The sequence below is a fragment of the Strigops habroptila genome, chromosome 5 (assembly GCF_004027225.2).
Source record: "Strigops habroptila isolate Jane chromosome 5, bStrHab1.2.pri, whole genome shotgun sequence".
Taxonomy (NCBI): Eukaryota; Metazoa; Chordata; class Aves; order Psittaciformes; family Psittacidae; genus Strigops; species Strigops habroptila.
The window spans coordinates 63,720,293-63,748,015 of record NC_044281.2 but is presented as its reverse complement, the minus strand read 5'-3'; the positions used below and the strand labels follow the sequence as shown (position 1 = coordinate 63,748,015).

At 45.8% G+C, this 27,723-nt stretch overlaps 1 protein-coding gene across 1 annotated transcript; it reads left to right on the top strand.

Annotated features, from left to right (window-relative positions):
- The first annotated feature begins 7,590 nt into the window (after positions 1-7,590).
- Positions 7,591-25,941, top strand: CXCL12 (C-X-C motif chemokine ligand 12). The gene is made up of 5 exons (XM_030487809.1): positions 7,591-7,712; positions 12,793-12,910; positions 16,294-16,380; positions 20,027-20,124; positions 21,953-25,941. The coding sequence occupies exons 1-5, from the start codon at positions 7,652-7,654 to the stop codon at positions 21,982-21,984; spliced, it is 396 nt and encodes a 131-aa protein (XP_030343669.1). The 5' UTR covers positions 7,591-7,651; the 3' UTR covers positions 21,985-25,941.
- The last annotated feature ends 1,782 nt before the right edge of the window (positions 25,942-27,723 follow it).

Genomic DNA, 27,723 nt, shown 5'->3' with positions numbered 1-27,723 from the left:
TCATGGCTGAACTTCTTGATATGAAATTCAGTCTGGATGAGTCCCTTACCTGTATGCTCTTTGCCAGGTTGAAAATAGCATGCCATTGGTGATCTGAAAAAAACACAAATGCTTAAAAATATAAAAACCACCAGCACATCAGCAAATGTCAGTCCCTGTTTGTGAACTGAGATAAGACAAGAGCAACATTTTTGCGACTCATGATATAGGACAATGAAATAATGTGGACATTTATTATCTGGTTGTGGGGGTCAAAATGGAAATAGAAACCATCTCCAGAGAGGAATATTTTAAAGTAGTGAATGAGTGTAAGTAGAATTCTTACACCCAGAAGGGAAGAGTTAAAAATTGAGACATTATGAAAAAAAAGATTTCTGATGTAAGATGCATTGGACTATAGAAAGGCCTCCCGAGGAAAGAAATAGAAGCTGAATCTCTAAAAACTTTTAAGGACAGATTGAGCATAATGCAAATAAATCTTGAATCAGAAACAACCCTTCATTGTGAGAAATAAAAGTCTAGATGGCTTTACTGTGCTTCTCCAAGGCTTGTAACTGAGTGACTCTTCAATGCTTTTTGTAGATGGTTGAAGTTTTATAAACAGCGGGGGATCCATTAGGTTAAAAGATACGGCGAGAGTACCAACTGGTCTCATTCCCTGTGTGTTTCAGTATGTATGGTGATAATCTCCTGAAACATGTATTCAACCCCAAATTCTGAAGCAGAAGTTAGGAAGAGTAGCTACAGCCAGAAGACCAGACTTACCCAAAAGAGGAGAAATGAGTATTTGATATTTCTGCTGACATACTGGGGGAGTGGCAGGTCATGGGTATGTACTTCAGGGACTCATTTCTGGCTGAGTATTTCCCTCTAAGAGAGCAAAGTTTTAAAAGCTGGCTTTGAAAACCTTAGTTTACACAATCAGCTATTGGTTATGAGATCTAATAAGGCTCTGAGTAAAACACAGCTCCAGAAAGTAAGCAAATAGTAGGATTTGGCACGTCCCAGTCTCCCACATCCCAGTTATGTCCAGTCCTGTAAGACAGGACTTGTCCTTGTCGTGTGAGTGACATGTACGTTAAGTGATGTTAATGATTGTTTATTGCAAACTAAACATTTTTACCATCTGGCAACTTTAGATGATGAATGTCAGAACAGTTCCAGCAAATGAAATGTTTCCATCACCATAAACAAGCTGTTTGCTGGATCTCACTTCAACGTGAGATTAATACAGCTGCCCCTAGCCCAGAGAACAGATCTCTAAATACAAACTAGATTTAGTTTACACCATTTGCCTCATCAGCCCTCTGTGCATTCACTAATGCCTGGCTCTGGGCACACCACATGCTGTCCTTTCCCTCCCACCAGATTCTTGTTTTCTTGCCTGTGTATATCTTACCCATTACTCTGGGCTTTTATGTGATGTAACTCTGTGGATGCTCTTTCCTAAAATGGCTATATCCATGGTTGTAATTGACAATAGGACTTTTTCAAAACAACACTAAAATAATTGACTTCTTAAATTATAAATCCACATTTTAAGAAATGCAATTTTCAGAAACTTCCTGAACATTAACATTATTACTAATGTTATATTAATATTAATAGACATTAAAAAATAAAAAAGAAGGGAAAAAAGAAAAAATACTTTCAAAACCAAAAACAAAATACAAAGAAAGTTTGAGGAAAGGCTTTTCACGGTGTTTGATTTACAGCCAATGCCCAGTCTCCTGTCACTAGAGGGCACTACAATACACCGAAACCTGGCTTCTGAGGCTCTGCGGTTGCACCTAAGTTAGGGTTTTATCTGGGATCAGGGATGTGCTTTCGGAATGGGCTTCTTGAAGCTTTATCCCTATTTACTTTGCATCGCAAAATTGTCTCTGAAGGTGTGAATTAGATTCCTTTGGGATGAAATAAACTCAAAAAATGAACTCTAGAAGAGCATCCAGTTGCTAAACAGCAATTCAGTCATTAGGACAAGACTACAGCTAGACTAAAGAAAAACCCTTGAAATGGGACAGAATGACTGCGTTGCTCTGTAGATCTGTTCGTATTACACCACACAAGTTGTTAATATAGACAAAACCATGAGGCCCCTAGACTTTGCTGAGGGAGAAGGCAGCTGGAAAGTTTGTTTCAGAGCCTGAAATCCCTGAAGTGTATAGCTATTTGGGTTATGGTGTTTCGCTCATGCTTATCTTAAATTAAAAGCAAATAACAATGATAATAAAAAAATCCCAAGAGACATGAGACTCATATTTGATTAGTCAAAAGAAAGCCTGAAAGCAGTGAGTTGGGTGCTGTAAAGACCTCTGACCATTTTGGCCTGGCTGTCAGGCTAGATCTTTTCCCTGCAGTCTCAAGTCTGTTCAGTTCTGATGCTCTGGTCCTTTGTGCATCAGTTTCCCATGGAGAGAGCAAAACAGCAGAGCTGAGTTGGCCCTGGCCAAGTCTCCCAGGTGCCTCTCCTTGCCGGGAATAGTGAACCTTTATTGTTGAGGTCTAGGTTCCTTGAAGTGGCCTGCAAGCTCAATGAACCTGAACACTCCAAGCAAAACCCAAGCAAAGCCACACAGTTTTAAACACTCTTGGAATAAAATCCCCTCCACGGCGTCGATGTGGTGCTCAGGGGGAGAGTCAGAACATGCCAAACTTGGCTCTGCTTTACCCCAAGCTTTCTGAAAACGCCTCACAGTGAGGTCAAGAGCTATGTTCGTAACAAAACTTAAACCCAAGCAAAATTTATCACGTTTTGAGTTTCTTCATGAAAGTTTAGACCAACTTGGGATGTGCTCTGCTGGGATAAGAGGAGAGATGGATTCTGCCCTTAAGGGCCAATTTCACATCCATTGAAATCACATGCAGAACTCCCAGGGAAGCAAGATTAAACCTTTAAACACTGTTAGAAAAGCAGCTACCACAGTTCTCTGTCACTCTAGTTAACCATCTATAAACAGTTACTCACTTGACCTCCATTTGATCTCTCCCTCTGCCCTCCAAGGAATCTTTCAGGGCCAACACACATTATGGATGTCTCTGCATACATGAATGTTTGAGGCTATTTTACTGCAATGAGAACAGACCTCTTGCAAGTCTATCTGAAGTCTAGTTATTTGGGGAGATCAGTTTTTTCATTCTGCAGAGCAGATGAATCCAACAAACCACTTATCTTAGTTTATACTGCTTTGTTGCAAATATTTAATACTAAAAGTCCTGTTCACTACACATGTAAAGGATGAGCTTGGAACCCTGACATGGCAATAAGAAGGGAAAATAGTCTTATCACTTGAAACAAGAAGGTCAAAGACAAGAGTCAAGAAAGATTTTCAAGCCACTCTAGGGTTGTCCTCTTCTAGCTGCTGCTTGGATGCACAACAAGACTGCAAAACCTTCAAGCTTTCACCTTATTAACAGTCTTGGGGAAAAAAAAAATTCATGTAGGAATGTCATAAAAATAAGACTACTACTTAAAAAAGAATTCTTAAGCAAAACAAGAATGACAGTAAGATGGAGGTAAATCTAAGGGCATATAGTCAGTGAATAAAGAAAGAACAACTTTATACGGATGGCTTGATAAGTCAAGGAATTTAGAGTTAAGTTACAAAAGATTATAAATACATAGAAATACTGGAACACTTCAAATCTCCAAGCACTCTTAACTCTGCACCCATGCAATAGTTAACGTCAATTTTAACATTTAGCTTCTTTCATTTCCTTCCCATCACAGCATCATACTGTGTGGAAATAAGCAGTTTAAGCATGGTTTAAAAAACATATTGGGAGGGGGGAAGTAAAAGAAAAAGAGAGCTGCATCTAGAGACAGAGATACTAAACTGCTGTAGCCATTATCATGTGGGCTAATGGATGATGTTACAACAAGGCAGAGATAAGGTCGATTTGGTATCTTAATCATGCAGTCCCATAGCCTAATACATACAGATTTCTAAATGTAATTATCCTTAACTCCAGATCCCTGAGTTTCCTGGCATTAACATGCTTGGTTTGTAATGTATTTTACTTCAAATTGCTGAGACACACTGTTAATCTGAACTCCACTTAAACATAGATTCTGTGTGAACACTATAGCTTTCCAAAAAATAATGCATTTAGTTACAGATAAGAAGTCCAGGAAATATTACAGAAGATCACAGTCAAATAGTATTAGTAAGAACAAGATGAAAACAGGGGCACTATTTTGAGGAGGACATTTAGTTTAATTTTTAACTCACAAAGAAAGTTTCTTAATAATAAAGAACTGTGTTTTACTGGCCAGAAATGGCTTACTTGAGACATGATCTGTGGGGATTTAAAACAACTTCAGATAATAATGATTTCATTGCTGGGTTATGCCAGTCTAAAATTCTAAGCAACAGAAATGTTGCCATCTCTTCGTTTAAGAGGAAATGTAATTTGATACACACGCACTAAAAATTTGGAATATTGTATTATTAAAAAAGGCTGTCTCAAGCTGTGTTGAAATCAACAGTAGATCTATTTAAGGTTTCTGAATTCGTCCTTTCTTTGTAAGCATTCAGATAAAAGATTAAATTTACTGGCTATTAAGGAGTTCTGGCTGCAGCTGGTTTGGGGGGTGGGGGTGTTGTTCAGCCACCCCGCTCGTGGAGGGGTGTAGACGGGATTTTTTGAGCATTCAGATAAACACTGGGCAGTTTTGTGGGAGTTAACATTAAGTTGAAACGAACTTTTCAAGGAATTTAATATTTGACGACTCTTTTGGCTTCCCTTTTAAATGTTTAGATTTCCCTGAGTTCATAATTCTAGTTGAGGGGGTGCTGGTGGTGTATGTGAACCATAAGAGCCCCATTTTTGTTTTGCTGCTGCTGAAGTCTTAAACTCAGGAACGTTGTACCACAGGCAGCAATTTGTTCTTGACGGGGAAAAAAAGCGCCGTTGATAAAAACTGCTGAGTGTTCAGACGAGCTCGGTCACTGTGTGAAGATCTCTCCTTTATCCCGGTAGCGGGAACGTACCGGGGAAGTGGTGAAGGCAGCCCCGCGGTACCGGGCAGTGTTTCGGTCAGGTCTCCCGCCCCTTTCAGCGCTCCTGGACTTTGCGGGGTTGGGTTTGCTCCGACCCGAACCCAAACCCGTCCGCGGGGGGATACCTAGCGCGGGAAGTCCTGGGAACGGAGCAGGCTGCTCTGGGCCGGTAAAATCGCCCTGGCAAAATCACCCCGAAGCTTGGTTTGTTCTCTGATTTCTTTACAGTAGAGAACATACCTCTGGGTGTGTGCAGGTGTGCGCATGCTGGGGAGGAAGGAAACGGAACGCAAAAGACAAGCGGTTCATCTGGCAGCCGTCGAAGCTGGGCGGCGGGGTCTCCTTTCCTTCGGTGCCAGGACGACTCCCGGGGACTCTTCCGGGCACCCGGGCACAACCGCCGCCGGGGTCCCCCCTCCCGGGCCGGTTCCGCTGGAGGGAGGCAGCTCCGCGCCGCCCCTCTGCACCGCAGCGCAGCGCTGCCGGGACGCGACGGATCCGGCGCCGGCGCTCGGTGCTGGGGAGGCGAGAGAGGGATGCCGCCGGGTGAGGCGTCTTCTTCCTCTCGGAAGACTTGGTCTCAGGAAAGGGGCGACTGTGGCAGAGGGGAAGGACAGCCGAGGAGCACGGCGAACTGGGGCATCCTTCTGCCGTGAGAAAGAGGGTGCGAGCGCTGTTTGAAGCTGACTTGCACTCAGTTACCCAGAGGTGTAGGAGAGCCCTTGCATCTGCGTGCTGCTCGAGTCAGCTCTGAAGGTCTGTCCAGGTATTTGCTAGGATCCGACCAGTTATCCCCTTCAGTTACAACACATCTGCCTGTCTGGGGATGCCGCGGGGGAGACTGCTACTCAGATTTAACACTGATCTCATTCCGCGTCCATCCAGTCCCTTTGATTAGAATCTTGGGCTGGTTTTCTCTGTGGCAATAGCATCAGCACAGACATACTGTTGCTCTTTTATATGATGTGCAGTGTGGACATCCCCATGTGCCAGCTGAAGCACTGGTGAGACAGCAGCACTCGTAGCAGTATTTGCAGTGGCATTACGATTCACCTCTCCCATCCCTGCAGAATGTCACAACTGTCACAGCAGACGCACCCAGGCTCACAGCACGAGTTACAATTATTGGCTCTTTAAGCATCAGATTCCTGTTGTGCTAGCTTACTACAAAGTGAGGGAGAGCAAGACCAGCCTAAACAAATTCAGTACTCACTGGTAAGCAGGGACAAAGATATATAGATAGCTACATGTAGGGAGCTGGATGTGTGTCTCAGGGAAGGGAGCCAGTTCATGGCCCACTATCAGTGCAGGCTTTTCTGGTGACCATTAGAAACAAGCTCTCCTCAGTGTAACAGCCACAGGCTAGCACAGATGCAAGGTTTGGACCCCTGTTTCCAACCTCATGAGCAGTGGCTGAGAGAGTTTGAAGTTAGCCGGGTTTTAAATCGACTGCGTTGCTGTCTTTGGCGGCATCTGGGACCTGTCCTTTAAACATCTCCAGACGAGGATTTGCTCTACCCACTTGCCCCCTCTCTGTCCCATCTGAAGGCGCCTGTTTTAAATGTAGCTGAGGGGTCCAAATTCAATCAAAGCCTCGATGTTTATTTAAAGTATTGAATAGCAACAAACAGGGCCCCGTGGGCTTGGACTGCAGACAGGGAGGACATGCTTAAGTCAATTACACTTGACAATGCTGAACTGGCTCAGGGTAAGCGGCACCCCTCGGACCTCCGGGCTCAGCCGCGCCGTCGGGGCTTTCAGCTGAGGTGCCAGGGGCCCAGCGGCATCTGCAATACAAAGGAGGCGAAATGCGGCAGCAGACATACAACTCGCTTCGGCTAATACGGGGAAAAGGTGGTGTTTCGAGCAAAGCATGCGGAGGCAAAAACTGAAAGCCTCCGTCTCCTACCTCCCCTCTCCCCCCGGTCCCCAAATAAACCTGGGGATGTTATCTTTATATCATATTATAATCGGAGAAGATAAATCTGGAAAGATGCTTCGCTTGAGGCTCTGGATCTGATGCTCAGGGCGCCAGTGTAAGTCTAGGTTCGCGCCCACGGGAGTGAAGGAGGATTTTTCTCCTCCTTACGGTGTGAATACTGAGGTGTTACAGGACGCGTCCTCACAGCTGTCCCAGCTCTAGCAGCCCTGGTTCAAGAGCAGCGGGGCGGGGTGCCTAGAAGGGGCTGTGGCTGGCATAGTTTGGCGAGGAAACATTCACCCCGCGGCCGGGGCTGGACGGAGTGTCCGTGATCGCGGCTCCCCGCCGTGCTGCAGCCCCGACCGCCGTGAGGGGAGGTGTGGGGTGTCCCGGGAGTAGCGCACCGCCGCTGCCATCCCACGGGGGCTCGGGTCGCGGGGCTGCTGGGACAAGCGCTTTGCCTCTGGGAAGACTGCCGGGTTGACGGAGCGGGGAGAGGAGCCCTCGCTCTTTTGGTTCCTTTCCAAGCATTTTTAACAGAGGAAGGATGTAATAACATGCCACGGGCAATAAATCATAGGCTAGCTACTCCCCCTGGCTCCCCTCCCCCAGCCCCGGCGGTCCCGGCCCCTCTATAGAGGGAGGGGAGGAGGGGACTCCAGCAGAGCGCTCAGCCGCCGGGACGAGCAGTGCAGCGCCTGCCCCGCGCTCCGCCAGCCGCCTCAGCATGGACCTCCGCGCTCTAGCTCTGCTCGCCTTCGCCCTGGCCATCCTCTCCCTGTCGGAGGGTAAGTGAGCTGCCGCTCTCCTCTCCTGCCTGCGGGCGCCGGGGAGCCAGCCCGGCCAGGAGTTGCGGTCCCGCGGCAAGCCCCGCTCTTCCCCCACTCTCCGCAGCTTCTCCGGGCTCTGGCTCCTGCCGCCGCTCAGATGTGCGGGACTGGCGAGCCCCGAGCGTGGCTGTTGTGAGCTGGAGGCAGGCAAGCTCTCCCTCCCTCTCTCCCTCGCTTTTTTTCAAAAGAAGGCTGGTCAAAGCGATCCTCTTTGCCAAACTTATCCCAGATTGAGATCGGCTGGGGGAAGGCTTTCAACAGCATTCGGTCTGCAGGGAGCTGGTTGGGTTGCAAAATACGCGTATCGATTTCCCCTTTAAAAACACAACCCTTAAAGTTAACAAGAAATGAGAAACAGGCGGTTTGCTCGGTTCGTTTTCTATCCCCTGTCGTGGTCTATCTTCTCTTGATCAGGGCAGAGCTGAGCCAAAGTGGTCACTCAGCAGGAACCCACCGCATCCCCGGCGAGAGCGCACGGAGGGGCTGCGGGGGGCGCGGGGAGCTACGCCGACGGGAGGGGGGTCAGGGCAAACGCGGGCTGGCAGCCGGCGGGCGCTGCCAGGGCGGCGTTTGTCGCCGTTCGCACCGCGCTGTAGCACCGTCCCGCAGCCGTCCCGCCCCACGCTGGGCCCGCGATCACCCCCTGAGCGTGGCCGCAGCGGCAGCTGGCTCGCCCGCTACCCGCCGTGGGAGCCGCCGGGCTCGGGCAGCCTCGGGGGCCGCGGCAACCTGTGCCTCCTGCCTCGCATCCCGCGGGGAGCACTGTGCCGCGGGGCTCCGGGGGAGCGGCGACCACGCGTGGCAGCGCGAGGTTCCTGCCCGCAGCCTCTGGGCATCTCCTGGGCGCTCCTCCTGCGGCTGCCTTCTCGCTTGGCAGAGATTTGCCACCTTTTGTCCCCTCATCTAAAGCTTGCTGGGCTAGGTAAGGAGCACCCTTTCAAACCTCAGCTCCTATCTTATTCTCCCGTTCTAGCGACCGAAACTTGTTTATTCCCCACCCAGGGCGGCAGAGGATGCCCTCCGGTGCCCTCTTTGTTTAGCCTGAGAGAGTTAATTGCTCCCGATTATTTCCCTGATGCCTTTCCGCAGTCCAGTCCCAGCAGCAGACCCGTCCCGGTGAAGCACACAAAAAGCCAGCACGGAGCAAGCACTGCCCCGGAGGGACTCCAACCAGCGGGCCTGGGCAGGAGGGCTCTGGCCCCCGGGACCCGCCGCGCTGGGGCTGCGGGCGGGAAGCGAGCGCGCAGGTAGCGAAGGGAACCCGGGGACCGCAGGTGGTGGGGTCTGCCCCTGCCCCGCGCCGCCAGCCCCGCACCCTCGGTATGCCCGATGCTCCAGCGGCCCGGCCCGGCCGGTGCCCGGGGACCCAGAGCGGGCTCCCCTGGCCTCTGCAGGCGAGTGTGGCTCTGGAGCAGCTGCGGGAGCTTTGCCGGCCCGCACCGAGGCTGCTAACAGCAGCGGGTATCTTTATGTCAGGGTAAGTGCGCCGGGACCTGGCTACCTCAGTGGGGAAATGGCTTAAAATGGTTGGAGAAAAACTAGTGTAAGGGAAGAGACCCACCGGCTTACAGTGATAAGAGTGAAGTTTTTTGCCTACTTCCTTGCATGTCATGTTATGCTCTCAACCCTGATTCAGTTGAGGGCTTGCAGGGCTACCTTCTCCTGGAGGGCAAGCGAGCTCTGAATTCTTTGTAGCTGCCCTGACGAAGCTCTGTCTGCCCATCACAGCCTCATTTCCCAGGGAAATGGAGCTGTTCTAGTCTTAAAAAATTGCCAGCCCTTTCCTGATATTGAGAAATGCATCCTTGGTTGAATAGTGTAAAGTGATGCTTCTGTCAGATGTTTAGTCTGTTCATGCCCAGCCTGTTTGCCTGCGTTATAGCTTCCCTCTCCACTCCAGTGCCCAGAACTTCTCAGCCCACACAGCAAGTTACTGATGGTAACTGGCTATCCAGTTCCAGTGTAAGTGAAGCAAGGTAGATCCCTACAGAGTGGAATAGGTATTGTCCAATGTTGATGAGTGTCCACTCTTGAGAGATTTTTGTGAGCGCTTTGTCTTTAGAAAAAGGTGGGTGTTAAGAGCCAGCAAAACTCAGCTTGGAGTTATAAACCAGTAAATCTATTTATTATTTTAAAACCCCAAACCACCCATAACTAAGAACCCTCTGAACCCTTCCGGTAGAGATCAGAAGAATTGTTCTCTTTTTCTTTTTGTCTAAGGAAGTAAGGCTGAAGGAGTGACAGTGAGATGTCTAAATAGCGTCTGGCTCTTCTGTAACTTTTGACTGTATTCCTCCATTTTAACTAAATGTGCCAGACAGATAAAGGTCTCAGAAGCTTTATATGCCACCAGTTTCACGAAAACTGGTGTTTTCATGTAACAGGGCAATTAACAGACTACTAATTTGTCCTACTGAGAGAGTGGCTTCAGCTCGTGCTCAGTGTTTATTAGACATCAGAGAACCCACAGAGCATTAACTCCTGCAGTACAAATACTTAGAATAAATGGCTGTCAGCTGTACTGTGCATGGAACAATCTGTTTCAAATTTTTAAAGGAGATAAGGAAGACGTTTGTCCACCTCAGAGCAAGACCAGAAATATCCCCACCCCAAATTGTGAGCCCCAAATGGCCTCTTCCCCCTTCTACTTTGGGATGATAGGGGTTCATGTGTTGGGAGATGCCATACTCACTAGTTTTCCCTGGTTTTCAGCCTTGCTGAGTGCAAAGTGAGCCACAGCTGGGCTCTCAGAGCCAGAGTGCTGGAGGGCAATGACAGGAGATGCTGGTTCCCTGTTGGTGATGCTGAGAACTGACCCAGCTGGTGCCTGTTCTGCTGGTCCCCAATGCAGCAACAGAGGCACCAGCCTGTTGCTAATCACCCAGCAAGGGGCACAGAAATGCCAAAGGGATGCTTGTGCTGAGAAGGGAGTTGTCATTCCACCTTGTGTTGGGATGACAGAAGACTAAATGCTGGGGCTTCCCCTCTTGCTTGCTGTGCTGGATGCTCTTTCTTGGGCAGGAAACAGCTTGGGACTTAAGGACATGTTAGTCACAGTTTTCTCTGCTCCTGGTTTTAAGTGTTACAGGATCGGAAGTCCCTCTTCCAGTCTCAGAGAGGACAGAATTGCATTCTCAAATCATAGATCTGAACAGTTCATTTCTTGCACTCTGTTTAGGGCAAAGCTTGCTTAAACTTCGTACAAGCTTGCAGACATGCTTCCACTGCAGCTGTACTGAAAACTGTTGTATGAGTACATTCAATTTCAGCATCCCTTTTCCGTACAAACTCACTGATGTGCAGCTGTGAGGCACAGTTTTGCAGTGGGAAATACTAGCGGTTTTCTCCCTCCCTTCCACATTAGTACTAGTCAGTCTAGTGCGTGTTCGGAGGCTCGCCCTGCAGCTCTTCTTCCTCCTCCCCTGCAGATGGGAGCTTCTCCTCTCATTTATTAACTCATAGATGATATCACTGTTTGGACTGCCACAAAACCGGTATAAAAAGTCCTCCAATTTTGTTACCTTACAGTCTACATCCTAATGTGAATCTGGAGCAACTCTGCTCCCACTGATTAATTCCTCTGTCTGCCCATCAGCCTGTGGGATCTGATTCTGGCTAATGTCTTGGTTGAGGCACTTGGAAAAAAAAAAAGGGGGTTTCCCTCCTGAGGACAGGGTGATTTCACCATGTTTTCTGTATTTGTATGTGCTAGAGACACGCATTGTTGAATGTGCAATACATTCAGATCGGCTGCACTTTGAAAAGCTGTCTTTTTTCTCACCTTCCTAGATGGCAGTTGGGGGATTCCAAGCCTTTACCTCCTCTTTAGATCTCCATCTGCCTTTAAGGGGTCTGGATTTGCATGCTGGGAGTGCTCCTGTGTGGCTAAATAAACAGCGTGGCAGATTGCCATGTGGGATCTAAAGCCCTATCAGATATAGATCTGACCATCTACAGCATGAGCCAGACCTTATGGATTAGGTGTATGAACTTAATTCCTCCCAGAGGCTGAAAGTGTTCCGCTGGGAAATTGTTAAAATCTTAGCAGCTCTTTCTAGACTTCCAGGCAAGGCTTCTGTGTTTGTATTTTAGTGTGCATGGAGCTTTGAAGCTTACGCACAGAATAAGGACCTTATTTATGTGCACTTGGTTGCCAGTAATTAAGTTATCCCATGGAGAAATCGGGTAGCAGGGCTGCATCGGAGGCTGTGGTGAGTGCCAGGATGCTTTTCTCTGCATGTGTATACATGGCTGATTTTTAGCCTAGTGGGCTACACTTAATACTGTCCCTAGTGATGCCGGTGACAAAACTCTCATCCATTCTGGTGGAGAGCGCCCTGCCTGGCCTCTGTCTTCTCGATTGCCGTTACCTTGCCACAGGCTGGGAGTTCAGAAGACTCCAAATCTCTCCTGCGAAACCTGCTGTGATCTCCGTCTCTGAGTCGCACCTCTTCGCGCGAGTATCTCTGGCTGGGAGTAAAGTTCGGCAGTAGTGGGGAAAGGTCAGCCCTGGGCCCTGGGAAAGCCTGAAAGACTCAGAGCTTTTCTGTAGCCAGTAAGTCCTCACTGAAAAGCCTGCACCTGAGCCGAGCTGTTTTGATCTGAACTCTTTGGAATTCATCGCTTTCTTCTGGCTACCTTCTAATTTGGCCTCGGGTCAAAATCGTTTGACAAGAACAACACTGAAGACAAGTGCCCCCTCTTTTGGCCTTTATCTTGCCTAATTACCAGGAGCATCCCCACACAATGGAGCGGCTCCTTATTCTAATCTCTTCTTCTTTACTTATCTCCATTTTCTCTCCCTCTTCTTTTGTCTTCCAAAATCCCACGCACCATTATTGAAAGGCTGGGTACTGGGGTAAAAGGATTGTGCTGCGAGCTATGGGCAAATGCTTTCCCAAAGCTACAGCTTTTCTATTGCTTTTTTCACCTGCGTATTTGGAAGGCGTTTCTGTCAGCCCTGCTCCACGTATCTGTGCTGCTGACCGGGAGGGAGCAAGAGGGAGTAACATGTGCTTTCTCTCCCTGTGTCCCGCAGAGAAACCGGTCAGCCTGACTTACCGATGCCCCTGTCGATTCTACGAGAGCAACGTGGCAAGAGCCAACATTAAGCACCTCAAAATCCTCTCTACACCCAACTGCTCACTTCAGATTGTGTAAGTCTCTTATTCTTTTCAGCTGGGTGCAAATCTCAGGTGTCAAAAAAGAAGAGTCACAGAGCCGGCTCCTGCGTTGGTGGCTGCAGTTTGGTCTGTCTCATGCCATGCTTTCCAATTCATCTCTTCACTTCATGTGTCAGATACAGCTGGACCCTGCTTTCCCACACACAAAGATGCCCAGCTAGATGTTTCCCAGCTGTGTTCTACCTCTGTGATCTCCCTGTGACTATGTGATTCCATGTACTGTTCTCCCATGGGTATGTGAGCAGGAATGTCTGAGAGGCTGTTCATTGCCTTGGATGTAGAGCTTCACACTTTGGGAAAAGACTTTGCAGTGGTCTGAGTCTTCTAACACTCCACTTCTCTAAAGAGAGGAGATAAACAAGCAAAAGGAATTCCTAGATTTTGTGTAGCCTCCACAGGAGGTACAGACCCTAAATATATGCTGGCCTGATCTAGGGACATTCTTACCAGGCAGTGCGCGTCTCTGGTAAATCGCATCAGGACAGAAATGATGGGTTCCCAATAGAAAGTAACCTCTTCATTTTTGCTGGAAAAAAACCCAAAACCAAAACCAAACCAGTCAACCCACTGATTTTCAGGAAAAAATGGGGTGTGGGTTTGTGTGTGCATGTTTTTAGGAAGGTCTTTTTGGTTCATTTGTTCATGGGTGACCCCCTCCCTCATCTCCCAGAATTCAAAATCTTCAGAAGGAAAAAAAAAATAGCACTCATCTTTTCATTACAAGGGAGCCTTACTACTGTCAACTCCTATTGACCTCTGTAAAAGGGTCTCAATGGCTAGACTGCGTTCCTGTGCAGTACTCCCATCACTAGTTCTGTCTTCAATCCATGCTGAGCTCTTCCAGTTACAACTGAAATGCTGTAGAAATACATCCTTTGTCATTATTTCTGCACTCCGAAAACTGATGTGGTTTCATGAGATTTCTTAGGAAGAGCATATGTCCGCCCATGAACTGTTTTTTATTCATATGGTATTTTTCTTTTTTAAACCACTCTGGGTAGGTCATACACATTTTCTCATGCATACATCTGCCTTAGGATTTTGGGGAGGACAGTGAGAAAAATGTAAGCCTCAGCTGAGAAATAATTTCCTTTCACAAAAATGGCAAAACCAGCTGTTATGAACTCTGCTCTCTACCTATAAACAATTTTGGAGGCAAGCATCCAAAATACTGTAGTGTATGGATTTGTGCTCTGGGACTTCAGTAGATGTCATCAGGGTCCCAGCACTAAAGCTTTATAGAGGATTTGGAATTTTCTGGAGTAGTTTCAAGAAAGACAAGGATAGAGTACATTTATCTCGTAATTAAGAATGGGATCATAGTTATTAGAGATAGAAAAGAGCAAAAACCAACTCATGTTCTTGTCCATTCCTGACCCAAATGTGTTTGTTTGCAATGTGATTTATGGCACACAAAAACCATGAACCTGTTGTTCACCACCTTTTTGTTAGTTTGAAAAATAAAGTATTTCCTTAAAGGCTTACCTCCAAATACCCCGGAAACATCCTGAGTGTGAACTAGGTCTTTATTGAAACAGAAGCTGAAAGAGAATCAAAACTAACATAAATTTCTCATCTTGATGGGTTTAAACATAAGGTATGTGTTATACAGTGGAGATGTGAGTAACTTACCAGATACCATTTTCAGGAATGGAGAATCTCGGTGAAATCATATAGTTTCAAGAAAAGATTTTGGTTTTTTGCACAAGTGCATTCCCCCTTATAGTTGAGGGAAATTGTACCTGAGCAAAAAGTCTAAGAGCAGGCTTTTGTCTTTCTTTCTGTTGGAAATCATCTCTCCAAACCCAGAAATATCCTCTGTCAGTGTCTACTTTTACAAAGCCCATCCTAAATTCCTTGCTTTTCAGTACAGGGAAATAGGTACTTTTAGCATGCAATTAATTGCATCCCGAAGTAGGCACCTAAACCAGTTCAGATTAACACTCTATACAATTGCCTTGGTCTCTGCTGTTACTCTACGAGGAGCAGGGGCTGATAGGCTCAGAAACAACTGTCTGAAAAAAAAAATCAATGTCTTAATATTAGATGAGAGGAATTGCATTGCATTCCTCTGGAATGGTGGCTGTAGGCTGGTTACACGTGCTTTTGGTTCTGTATCCTATGAGGCCAGCTCAAGAGTTCTCAGGCATTGCTAACATCAGCAAATCCATTCTTACTCTCTGTTGGTATCACTTCACTGGAAATACTCCAGCTTGGCATTTCTGTAAGGGAAATATGAATTAGGCCCATTCATCTCTTTATTGGCACAGGGCTTGCAAGACTGCATCTTCGATGTGTTTATGTTACAACTGTGTTGTTGCATAACTTTAGACCAAGGAGCCTTTTTGACCTGTTATTTCTTACTGTAGTTTTATATTCCACAGATTTCATTTTATAAAGCAGGGAACATTTTGGCTTCCATCCAGCAAAATGCTTAAACGAGTTCTGAACTTATTCCTATGGGCATTTCCATGAAATTGCTGTTCTTGGCACTTTTGCATGGCAGGCAGGCTGCTTAAGGGGAAACTTCTGAGCAGCTGGGGCAGAGGCAGGGTACTTTGGGAAACATGGGAGATCACAGCACTCTCTCAAAGGGCCCTGAGACCCCTGGAGGGTGAGACTTGCTGATGAGGGTGAAGAGCTATTTGTATTGCTTCTGTATGAAAGATGCAGATAGCACAAATACCAAATTCAGAGGGAATTCAGATTAGCTAAAGAGTCTGGTGTGGAAAGTGCAGCTTGTTCATCCAGAAGAAAACCCTCAGGAGGTTTCTGCTTTTGTTTCCAGTGCTGAGAGAAAACCTGCCTCTGGCACTATGGTACTTTCAGTTGTCTTCCTGCCTGCAACCTGTTAGTTCAGTCTTGTATAAAACAAAAAGCAGAGTGACCCTTTCAGAACATCCAAGATGTATGGTTTGGTGTCTGTCCTCAAATGTGTGAAACTTCACTTTTGTGTAGAATCTGAAAGCTGTTCTTACTTCCTTCCAAAAATGACCCACATTTACCATGTCAGTATTTCCAATTGAAGTTTAGCCATTGTCAGTGCTGAACTCATAGCACCCCAGGTATGAATTGGAAAACTGATTCAAATTCTGTATCTGTCCTACCCCTGCATGCGTTCTAGTGCAGACTACAAGAATCATCATCAGAGGAGATAGATGATAGTACCAGTGCTTTGAAACCAGAGATATTTATAATAGTTGTCTCGAGGATGGCAGGAATAACCCATCCCCTTCATGGGTTAACTGAGAGCATTACTGGCACCCAAGGAAAATAGGGCATCAGGCAGGCGGGTGGTGGGTACGGGCTGAGGAGCAGTTGCACGCTAGGCTCACTCTGACTTTTCTCCTTTGCAGTGCAAGGCTCAAGAGCAACAGCAAGCAAGTGTGCATTGATCCCAAGTTAAAGTGGATCCAGGAATATCTGGAGAAAGCTTTAAACAAGTAAGGCAAGAGACAAATGGACTTAACAGCTAACATCCTGAGTTATTAAAGGGTAGAACATTAAGGGCTGGCTTTTACCATGTGGACAAAATACTTGTGGAATAAGATATTGTTTTGAAGAAGGGTTTGGAGTTGACCTAGTCTGTATTAAAACAACAGCTTATAGCATATTCTAAATGTTAAAACAAGAGTTTTGCCAGGGTTTGAGGCAAAATTTCTCCTAATGAACCTGTTCTGGGGTCCCCAACTCATCCTCTTATAAAAAAAAGCCGTTCTCCCAAGGAAAATGCTTCCCCAAGCCAAACTACAGTTACTTTAGAATCTATATTGTTCCAGTTTCTTTTGAGCCCCTTCTCCATGTTACACTGGGGGTCTGTTTGCACAGGCAGCTGAGGCCTAGGGGGTCTTGGCGCTAAAAGTTGTTTCTCTGCTGGCCAGTGTGGAGTGCTACTAATATCGGCCAAGGCAAGATGCGCTGCCATGAATAATGCTCTCACACAAGGCCAGGGGAAAACCAGCCATACTTGGCAAATTCAGACTTTTAAAATCTATTTTTATTCCCTTTGAAAGCGAGTGATCATGGCCACTCTGAGGTGGACCCAGCCTATCTCAGCTCAATTTTACGATCAGCAGCACAGGGAACGTTTCTGTGCTGAGTTGCAGGGGAAGGCTCCAGCCTTCCTGGGATGGAAGATCAGACAAGTAATGGTACAAAGCATTTCCTTGCTTGCCCAAAGCCTTGGGCTGCAGTTGATCCAGCAGCAGCATTTTGGCCAGCAAGCCTACCTGTGCACTCAGTATTCCTCCCACCCTTGTGATCGCATTCCCACCTTCAGTAACTGCGCTGTAACCCTGCTCAACCTTGTTCCCCTTGCATCTGTAGGGTAAAGGCAGGGCTGGAATCCAGTCATTTGCAAAGGCAATGCATTCTTGGAGAAATGTGACGGGTATGGCCCCAGGGCAGATGTGAGGCTGTACAGGTAGCTGAATGCCCTCCACTGTTCACTTTGTATAAGCATCTGCCAGACAAGAAGGAGAGTTAAAAAAACCCAACTCTTTGTTCCCTTGTGTTTTTAAAATAAGCGAGGGGTAAAATGATTCCAGAAATAGATTCCTCCATGTGGCCCTTTTGGGACCACACCGGGGCCAAGAGTGAGAAGGAGGAGGGAAGGAAGCTAGCTAACCGACTGTGATTCCAGCCCTGACAGCTCTTCCCATCTCATCCAATGCTCAGTGCCTTCTTTGCTGCCAGTACTCAGCCCTCTTGTCCTTTCGTCAAATTCTCTGTAGAGGTAATCCAGGTTCATGCTGCCAGTATGGCTCTGGATTTAGGCATAACTGAACAGAAGAGCAGGATCTGCTCCATGCTGACTATCTTAGGGGCTTGAGCATCTTTGTTTTCAAACGTGGGGAAGTCCTGAAGTCCCTGCTTAGATTTCTGTTTGCTGTCATCCTCAATGGAGCCCTTTGCTGTTCATAAGACCTGAAATTTAGGAGGCACTTAAAATTTGTGGAGTTGGGCAAATGGGTTTATGTGCTCATATCCTGCCTGCCTGACTTAGGGGAACAAGTCAGCTGGAACACGTCCTGCTCTCACTTCCACTAGTGAAGATTTGGGGCCAGCTCTACTGAAACCAGTGAGCCTGTGCCTGATCTCCAGCCAGATTCTGGGTTTCGTTTATCTAATGCTAATCCAGAAGCAATTCTGCTAATTTGGTGGATTTCATCCTGGTTTACATTGAGTAACAGAAGAGAATTTGGTCCCAGCTCTATGAAATAAAATGACAGAAAGCATATATCTCCATCACCTAATCCTGTAATCATGGCATTGTTTTCATTTTCCAACTAGTAATGCAAGCACCAGTGGCATTTTCATGCTCCACAGACAGTGAGGGCTCTGTCTGTAGGATTTTCACAAGGCATGTTTTCGATATATTTTAGTGCACAGCTTTGACTTCTTCAGCGAAATGTACTTTGGAATATATTTATAGCGCATCAAACAATTCATATATTTGAATTGGAGCCATATGAATGTTGGTAGTTTAAAACACCAATATCCCTCTAAACTACTAACAGCTTGTAAAGTAAATCTATATAGATCTATAAATGTTAATGTAGCTATCAATTTCGATCAGCCATATATTATATTTTTTCACTTGTACTGAAATTGTATGAAATGTGACATTACCCTATATGCACTAGCAATAAAATGGCTAATTGTTTCATGTTATGAAAACCCAATTGTACATGGGAATTTATTTTTCTGGAATAAAAGCAATACTTTTTGTAGAAAGGGCTCTTGTAATTGCTTAAGTAAAATCCAAACTGTCAAGACATCCTAATCTATACCAGTGCTTCAATACGAGAGTATCTATCTTCTGTGTTATAGTCTGCAGCTAAAGGCAAAGAAAACTTCATACAATATGGTAGTCCAATACAGTTGATTGCGAAACCAGAGGTGGTTTTTAGTATGGAATTTTTTTGCTCACTAATTCTGCTTAGCCTTTATTATTGCTTTATATTCATCACATCTCCATGTAATATAGACACTTATTCAACATCAGTAAAATACATTCAGGCTGTCAGGAGTACAAATTCCTTAACTGGCTTTAAAAATCATTGTGCAGCTGCTGTGGCCAACATCATTTCAACATTCATCCATTTCATAGGCAAGGGGCAAATCAGTCCTTTCTTGAAATAGCTAACAAATCCTTTATCACTTCCAGACAATCCCAGTCGTCATTTACTGTACAGTGACTGTCTTTTCTTTCTCCCTTGACGCAAGGATATGCAAAATCAGGCCCTTGCAGAGAGAACAGAGCCCAAAATAAACAGACACCAGCTTGTCTGCTGTCACATTAATATAGTCCCACCTCGGACTTTCCCTCAGTCCAAGATGCTGAAGTCCATTAAGCTCAGTGGCTACCCCTGGCACAGACAGGAGAGCTAATGGATCTGGAGAAGATAGCAAAGTCAAATAGGAAAAACCTTTCCCTTGAGCCTGCTGGGAGAAAGGAAACTCCCAGCTTCTAGAGGCTGGCTGTAATGGGAGCCAAGTGCCTTCCTACATAGTGTTGGTAAACCCTGCTGTGGCAGCTCTTCCTAATTTCTGACCTCATTTGTAAATAAGGGCTGAAGGTGCCAAGAAAACTACCTCCTGGTACTCCACCAAACATGTGCTGGGTGAACGCCCCATATGGTGGGGGACAATGTGGGCAACTATCTTTACAGCCTTGTTTTAGGTCACCTAATGCCCAGAAATTCCATAGAGTAATCACTGGTTCTTGTTGATGTCAGTGGGAATGCTGGGAGGGAAGCCAGAAATCCAGACCCCCTCTGCTTTCATTGTACCTCAGTGGGTACCATGTGGATGGTGAGGCTCCTGGCTGACCAGATCTAGCAGGAACTGGGGGAGGCTTTGGTGTTTTGGGGAAAAGAGTGGTTCTGGCCTCAGAATTAAATGTCCTGTCACCAGGGCACTTTTATTTGCCTAGTGTTCCTCTGAGGCAGAAGTTACATGAAAGGGGATGTTATCATCATTTGTACCCTGCCAGCAAGGTGTGAAGGGGCCATAGGATAAATGTGAATAAGGCCTTTGTATGTGGATAATTTATGGCAGTCTTTTTGTATCTTTCTTTCAATTTAGACCACGTCATCGCACTCATAAAAAAAAGCAACAGAAGAAACGGGGCCCACTCTGCCCTTCCCGTGCAACACCACTAAAGTCTCCAGGGAGAAAGAATGGTAGGAGGCATTAGCTTCTGAGCTGGGATACCTCAGGTTTAAGTCCCTGCTCTTCCATTGACCATCCTATGTGACCTTGGGCAAATATATTAGTTTATCCAGACCTCCATTTTTCCCCCTATTTGTTGGGGATAGCATCTGTACCCTCCCTGCAAGGGAGTATTGTATAGATAAAACTCCTAAAACAATGAGAAAGATCAGCCACAACAGAGGTGGGAAATTTTTCCCATTTATAGGCAGGAAAATTGATATCCAAAGAGGCCAAAATAACCCTGAAGCAAAGCTAAAGTCTAAAACAGGGTAAAGGTTTGAAAGCCCTATTTCTTTTAAGTGGCCATATTCCTCCAATACCAAACTGATAGCATTAAAACTGTAAATAGCAGCTGTGAATTTGTCACTGGTGTTTTTTAATGACAAATGCAGCACTGAGTGATGACAAAGTGATTTGGTGCAGGGGTGACTGGTTGACACCTCTCCTGTGGCAAGTCCCAGAGAACGGTTTTACATATGCCAAAGATCTGGATATTTGGGGGTTTTTCCCCACCAGGATGGTCTGTCCTGTTTTTCTACACCAAAAGAAGCAGAGTTGCCTGTGTGGGATATTGGAAAAGATATCTCCAAAGAGGAAAATTCTGCTTGTGCCTTACTCATCCTCTTTATGTCTAGATGAGTTTTCCGAGACTACCTTTATTGAGAGTAGCCACAACTGTCTCTGGCTGTCAATAAACAATCTTACTTGTCCAGCAGACATTGAAAGGGATGTTTGTGCTGATCCTGTAGGCTAGACAAGACACTCTGGAACATCAGGGTTTTTGGATACCTGGTCTCTGACACTTGTAACTCAGCCTTAGTGACCTCTTCTAGATTGCAAAAGCCGATCAGCCTGGAACAGGAGTAGGGGTCACTTCAGACAAAACCTGGAGGCCACCAGCACAGACTGGCTCCTTGTTCTGAGTCAAACCTGCACACAATAGGCTTGCACTTACTGTGATGCCTAACCCACCACTTCCCCTGGGTACCATGCTCACACTGAGCATGGGAGACTCGATTTGTCTGCCTCCTACCCTGAGCTCCCTACCTCTGCACATAACGCCTCACACATTTACTGTGCTGCTCGCCCTCCCTGTCACCCCACCTTCACTGGGCAGCCGGTCACCATAAGCTGTGACATGCTGCCCAGCTGCTCACTGCAGGTGAGGTCCCCGGGCAGGGCAGCCATGGGCATGGCTCCTGGCTGAGCAGCACACTCATGGGATCTGCTCTCCAGCCGCACCATGGCAGGAGCTGAACACCAACAAGAGCAGAGCATGGACTGTCCTCTGTGTTCCTCCATCCTCACAGAGATCTGGAACCCTATGGAACTGCAGTCCATGATCTCCAGCAGAGCTGTGGGGCAGGGGCAGGTAGAGGAGGCATTCCCACTTACTCCACTACTGGGGCTGCTCACAAATGATTAATCTCTCCTTTCCCTGCTGGTGTTTTTTGCCAAGTCTCTTTGCCCACCGATAATTCTCTGCTCTGGCTTTGAAGTCCAGAATAAGCTTCCTAGCTAGCCTTCCTCCTATGTTAGATATGAACACCTTACTAACTATGATGAGCACAACCTGCCCAAAATAACTCCCATTGCTGGGTCTGCCCTGCTGGGTCCCAGTAGCTCCTTGTGGAGAACTTCCCAAAAAATGTTTGGTAAATACTGGTTGGAGGGGCTGCAAAAGAAATGCCTTTGGGTTAGTCCAGACACAGATTTGCTGTTTGACTAGGCCTGATATCAAAGCTTTTGCAACTGAAATCAACCTTAATAGTGTTTCACTCTGTTCTTCATCAACAGGAGGTTCAAGATGTAAGAGGCAAGCATTGTAAGCCGTCTACAGGATTTCTTACTGTAGGACCCAGAGAACAGATAACCAGTATTAGGGAATGAATACATTTCACTGTTATGATGCAGCACAAAAGCAACGCTTCATGCATTTCCAAAGGTTGTTTCTTTTTGTTTGGGGTTCTTTTTTTTTGGTGTTTTTATTTTTCCCTCCCACAAATTGGCTTCCTTTCACAGTGCTATTTTTATATAATAAGATGTAACTATTTGAGAAAAATATGTTTTTATACAGGTTGGTTTATTACCTAGCACTGAGGGCATATATGAATTTAAACTAACCCTATGTTATTATATAATATTTTATTACCTTTGATATGTAGAGGTCCTGCTTTATTTAACTTTCATTTGGTTCATGCAAGTCTCCTGGAGTTTTAAACCTAGAAGGACATGAACTGTACAGTGCAATGACGTTGTGTAAGTAGTGGAGGAACTCCTTGCCTCCAGAAGTCATCAAGGCCAAGAACATAGGAAAGCTAAAAAGCACCAGACATTAATGAAAGTGGGCAGCATCACCATAGGTGGCATTTACAGGTATTTGGGGTGAGGGATTGAACTGAGGGCACAGGGCTAAAGCCCTTCTCTGAAGATCAGAGACCTTGGTGACAGCTATGAGCAGCTGGGTGAGTGCTCATCTGGTGTTGCAAGGTGCTAGTACTTGGTTTGCAGTAGTTGTATCTGTTAGGAGCCACAACACTGATCTGATATCACCTGGCATTTCCTATGTTCCTGTGTTTCTGATGACAAATTTTAGCACGAAAGGCATGGGTTATTATAGGTCTAACCGCACGATCATGATGCAAGTTGCTTGAGGAGTCCGACATGCTGCCATGCACCAGGTATCTCTTCCCACCCACCCGCAGGCGGTGGCCTTAGCTCACCTGGCTAGATTTGCACTGAAGTAGGTGGAGATGCATTCACACGACCCTTCGCCAATGATGCTGTAGCCTCGGCTACTGAACAGTCACAGGTTCCTGAGAGCGGTAACATCTTTGATTCCTCCGGAGGTACCTAGAAGAGAATGGCTGGCTATATCTGTGGAGAAAAGAGATGCCTGCGGCAAGAGAGGATCTGCCCAGTTTGGTGGAAGGAGTGGTGTTTCTCAGGTGTGGAAATGAAGGCCAACACTCACTGTTCACTAGTGGTCATGGTCCTGTTTGCTGGTGAACAGGGTAGTCTCTGGAATTTGCTTTGAAAAGTACCTGTGGAGATAGGTACCACTTCCTTTCACCAATCCCCTCTCTCAGGCAGAAATTTCTTCCTCCTGATTACTACCTGTATACACCATATCTTTGCAGTATAATGTATGGAAAGACACCCACAGTATTGTGATAATCACACTATGCTGCACACTGGGATCTGGGGGAAGCACATTTGTGCAGCACAATGCTTGCATTTGTATCTGTGTGTGTATTGTAACCAAAAAAATGTTGTAAGATTGTATGTTTTTTGAGCGGGTTGCTTCAAAAGGAATCTTCCCCGCAGCTTGTGTCATGAACACTGAGTGTTTCACTAAACACTCTTTTTTGTGGCAGGCATCTTTTGTGCCAAAGAAGCACTTTGGCTAGCGAGGGACTATCCTTGTTCTGAGTGTATTCAGGTAAAAATCTTGTAACTATTTTCCTCTCTGCAAAACAGTGCTATTACAGAGAGTGCTTCAGCTGGGACAACATCACCTCATTTGTTTTAAAGTACAAACCAACTGCTGTGCCTAAAATATATGTATGTGAGATCTTGACATTCTTTCTATTGTTATTGTTACCAACGTGGTGCTGTAAGTATATTGTGTCTCTGTTTTGAAGGGTCTGGGACCACTGTACTTGATGAGAATTGGAGTGTTGATTTAATGCGAGTAGGTTCAGATCCTCCATTGTAAGGGTAAAGACAGAAAGAACTTCTATGAGAAAACTAGAGTTTCTTGTATCTTCCCTGGTCTGTACTTTATATCCTAAGGTCTATCTCCTGTCCCCACACATGCACCTGCAATTGCTGGTGGTTTGCCAGAGGTGGACATGTAACTGTCAAAGCCAAGAATGACTTCAGGGAAAGTGTGGAAGAATCTTGGTTCTGACACAGACATGGAGCTTCTCCTTTCACCCCAGAAGGTGCAGTCTTCACACATGCTTCCCATCAAAGGACACCTACAGGTCTGATTACTTCCCATTGGAGTAAACAGAGAATTAAATAATCCTCTGATTTTGATTCAACAGCATACCTTGCTAATGATGATCGGGGCCATGAAGATTCTGTTTCAAGGGGAAATATCTTTCCAGTGAAAAGCTGGGGTGGGTGGATGTGACTGGACAGCCTTGCCAGCACTTGCTGCAGTCCTTCTTAACGGGTAGCGCATCTGGGGTCAGCACCAGTAAGGAAAGGTCTCTGGGCACATGCCAACCCCACATTACAGCCTGGGCAAGCAGACTACTTTGACAGAAGCATTGAGATACGCAGTCCTGGGAGAAATGCATGAGTAGCAGCAGGAATGAAGGGAACTCCCTGCAGGGCTAGGGAACTTTTGACAGCCAGGTGTGGGCTGTCTGCCTCTGTCATTTATTGAGACTCCCTCCGTGACCTGGGCCCTGACGCCGCTGTACTGGTGACAGTTCTTTACTGATGTAGCTGAGACCACCCAGGGCATGGGGCTGCTTTTGGGTGCCACCACCATGTTTTTCCCTCACCTAGGCGAGGTTGAGCACAGCATGAATACAGGGGTGGTACAGACCTGGCAAAATACTTCAGTGAGAACCTGGAAAAGCTTTCTCTTGCTTTAAACCAAATTTCAACCTTGAGTGGGAAGCTTTGCTCTTTGCCTAACATTATTTGCATGATGCACCAGAGAGAGCAGCCATGCCCTTTGCACTCAGTTGCCCCAAGGTCCCTGTGCTATCCCGTGTGTTGCATGCAGTTCCTCCTGTGCACACCATGGTAATAGCAGGCTGAGAAGCAGCACTAGTAGAAACCCGCTCGGGGAGAGCACCTGATTTTCCTTTTTGCCGTTAACTGTTGACCAAAGACCAAATCAGGGGAAGAAAGTATAGGGAGATGGGAGTGATGAGGGACCACACTTGAGGAGAATGAGGGAAAAGAGATAACACTGAACTGTGCTGAAAAAGCATCTTCCATAAATGTGAAATCATCACATGTGGTATATTCAAAGTGCAGCTGTCAAATCCTAAGGTTGGATTTTTATTTTTTTTTTCCTTAAGAATAGATGGTATTTATTGCTGTGCCAATTTTTTATTTATACTGACTTTATGCTTGTCTGTATGAATATCTTATCTGAATTCTGCCTGAGGAAGGATGAAGGGTGACTTTGTGATGTGTTTTAACTAAGGTGTTTGAGCAAAGATGACTGTTCATTTTGCAATGAAGGCTATATTCAAAGTTAAATATACACATTTCATTGAAAATGCAGTTCCTGTAGAAGTTTTTCTTGCTATTTTCCCTTTGTTAGCATCTAGAGGGTCCTTCTTTTCTCTGGCAACTTGTTTTGAGTGATGTGATTTATACTAACCGGGGGTATCTGAGAACTCATCACCTAAAATCTGATATTTTTTTTCCTTTACCAACATTCCACCAAGACAGGCTTTGTCTGCAAATATGAAACTGGTAGCCACAGAGAAGAAAACATGTATCATGATGAAAGGGCTGCATGAACCTCCCATCTTCCACTCCTTAAGAACTTAGTGTTGTCAGAATGTGGTAAATACTATACTTTATATTTTTATTAAGCAGAAAGAAATATCTTCCCAAATAATGTGAAAAGGGTTTTGTATTTGTGTTCCTGCAAGGCAGCTTTTATAGAGGAGTTATATTATGCTTCTGAAATTACTCCTTTCATAGAATATTTTGAAAATAAACACTTTTATATTGTTGTAATTTCTCCCATAAATGTGTATGCACTTAAAATTTTCTTAATAAAAATGTCTATATACATAAAATTATTACTTGCTTCTAGTTTTTTTTTTTGTCCTCACATACAAACAGCTAAAAGCTTCACAACAGGAAAAAGCTTCAGATGTAGTTTAAGTGACCAGTTTCAAGGATGCTTCCATGGGCTGAGACTCTGCAATGGACCTGAGGCAAAGTGCCCATGCGGTTTGGCAGGGAGCAACAGCCTAGCAGATTGAAATATGCCGTCTTCAAAAGGAAAAGCTTAACCATTTGCTCCCTAAGCAGAAGCCCAACCTTTTATTTATTTTTATCCTTCCTCCCCTCTCCCCAACTTGTCTCCTGCAGCAGGTTGGCTTTAGCAGAACTGAAAAGCTGTTTTTGCTCCAGCAACAAAGATGCCGTTGTCGTCTGCTGGGGGAGGGATGAGGCTTTCCCTGAAGAGCTTAATGGGTGTCAGGGGATGCTCCTGGGGCTTGTTCTCCCAGGGCACAGCAAGATCAACTTCCAGCTTCAAGGTGGGGAATGGTTATAAAGGCTTGTAGGAGTGGCCTGAGATCCTGGAGGTATAATCCTAACTTGGGTGATGTTGTAGGGAATTTGCTGTGAGTTTCAAAACCATGAGTTGGAAACTGGCTTTTGTCAGTGCCTTCCCTCATCTCTGAGTCCCCATGGCACGGGGAAAGTGTTTCCTCATGTCACCCTGCTCCCTCCACAGCTGCCCTGCTCCAACATGCCAGTCTTCTTCCGTTCTTCCACTGTAACAATGCCGTGAATCCCTGCACCATGTGCAGCTTTGGCTGGAGAAAAGGTTAGGGATAATTTAACAGTGAAACTGCTTGAGTCTCACCGAGCTTCTTATCCAATAAATATTTCTTGGCCAAATTGATGCAAAGCAAAAGACAAGCAAAAAATGGAAAAAGGTAACTCAGATGACTGATGATCCCTTTGCAAATCCAGCAATGATTTAGTAAGAGATTCTGAAAAACTGAGCAGGTAATTGTGAGTGCAGATGGTCAGTGAGAGGTTCCCAGGCCACTGGGAAATGCACTGGGAGTAATTGACTACAAAATTATACATTCATAACAAGGAAAGGCCCCATGTTCTGTAGAGAACTTTGCTGTGCCTTTCATCACGTCTTTTATCTTGAATGTGAATGTTTTAGTTCTTATTTCCTCAGCAAAGCATCATGGCAATGTATCCGTGAACTGCCTAAGAATTAGAGGTGAACCCCCCTATTAGCACATCTGGCTCTCTTCATAGGCAGGTTTCCAATATTAGCAAGCTGAAGGAAATCAGCTGCATTCATGGCCTCAGCCATCCTGACACTGATTATGGGCTGGATTTATTAGGCCCTGGCATGGTACAGGTCAGAAGACAGCATGGGAAATGCCCCTGCTTCTTGGAACCAGCCGAGGATGTTACCACTGAGGATGTTACCTAGGAGCTGCTGTGATGCTACATGGTGGGGGCCAGTCCTAGATTCTGGTGAGCATCTCCCTGTTTTATAAAGCTACTTGCTCTTGAGTTATCCTGAGAGTCCCTCAGACAAAACAAATATGTAGCTTTGAGATTAGCAAAGGCAAAATGGAAAGAAAAAATAAAAATAATAATAATAAAAAAACCCCAAACCACAAAAAACCCCAAGGTCTAGAAACTGAAGCCAGAGAAATTCAAACTGGAAACAGATTTCTAAGTGTGGAACTGATTAGCCTTTGGAACACATTCTCCAAGAGAGGGGGGGAAAGCCCTGATCCTTCCTATGTCTTCAGTGGGGGGCTGAATGCCATTGTGGTGTTAGCCACATACTGCTTGCTGGGCTCTCAGGGGACACA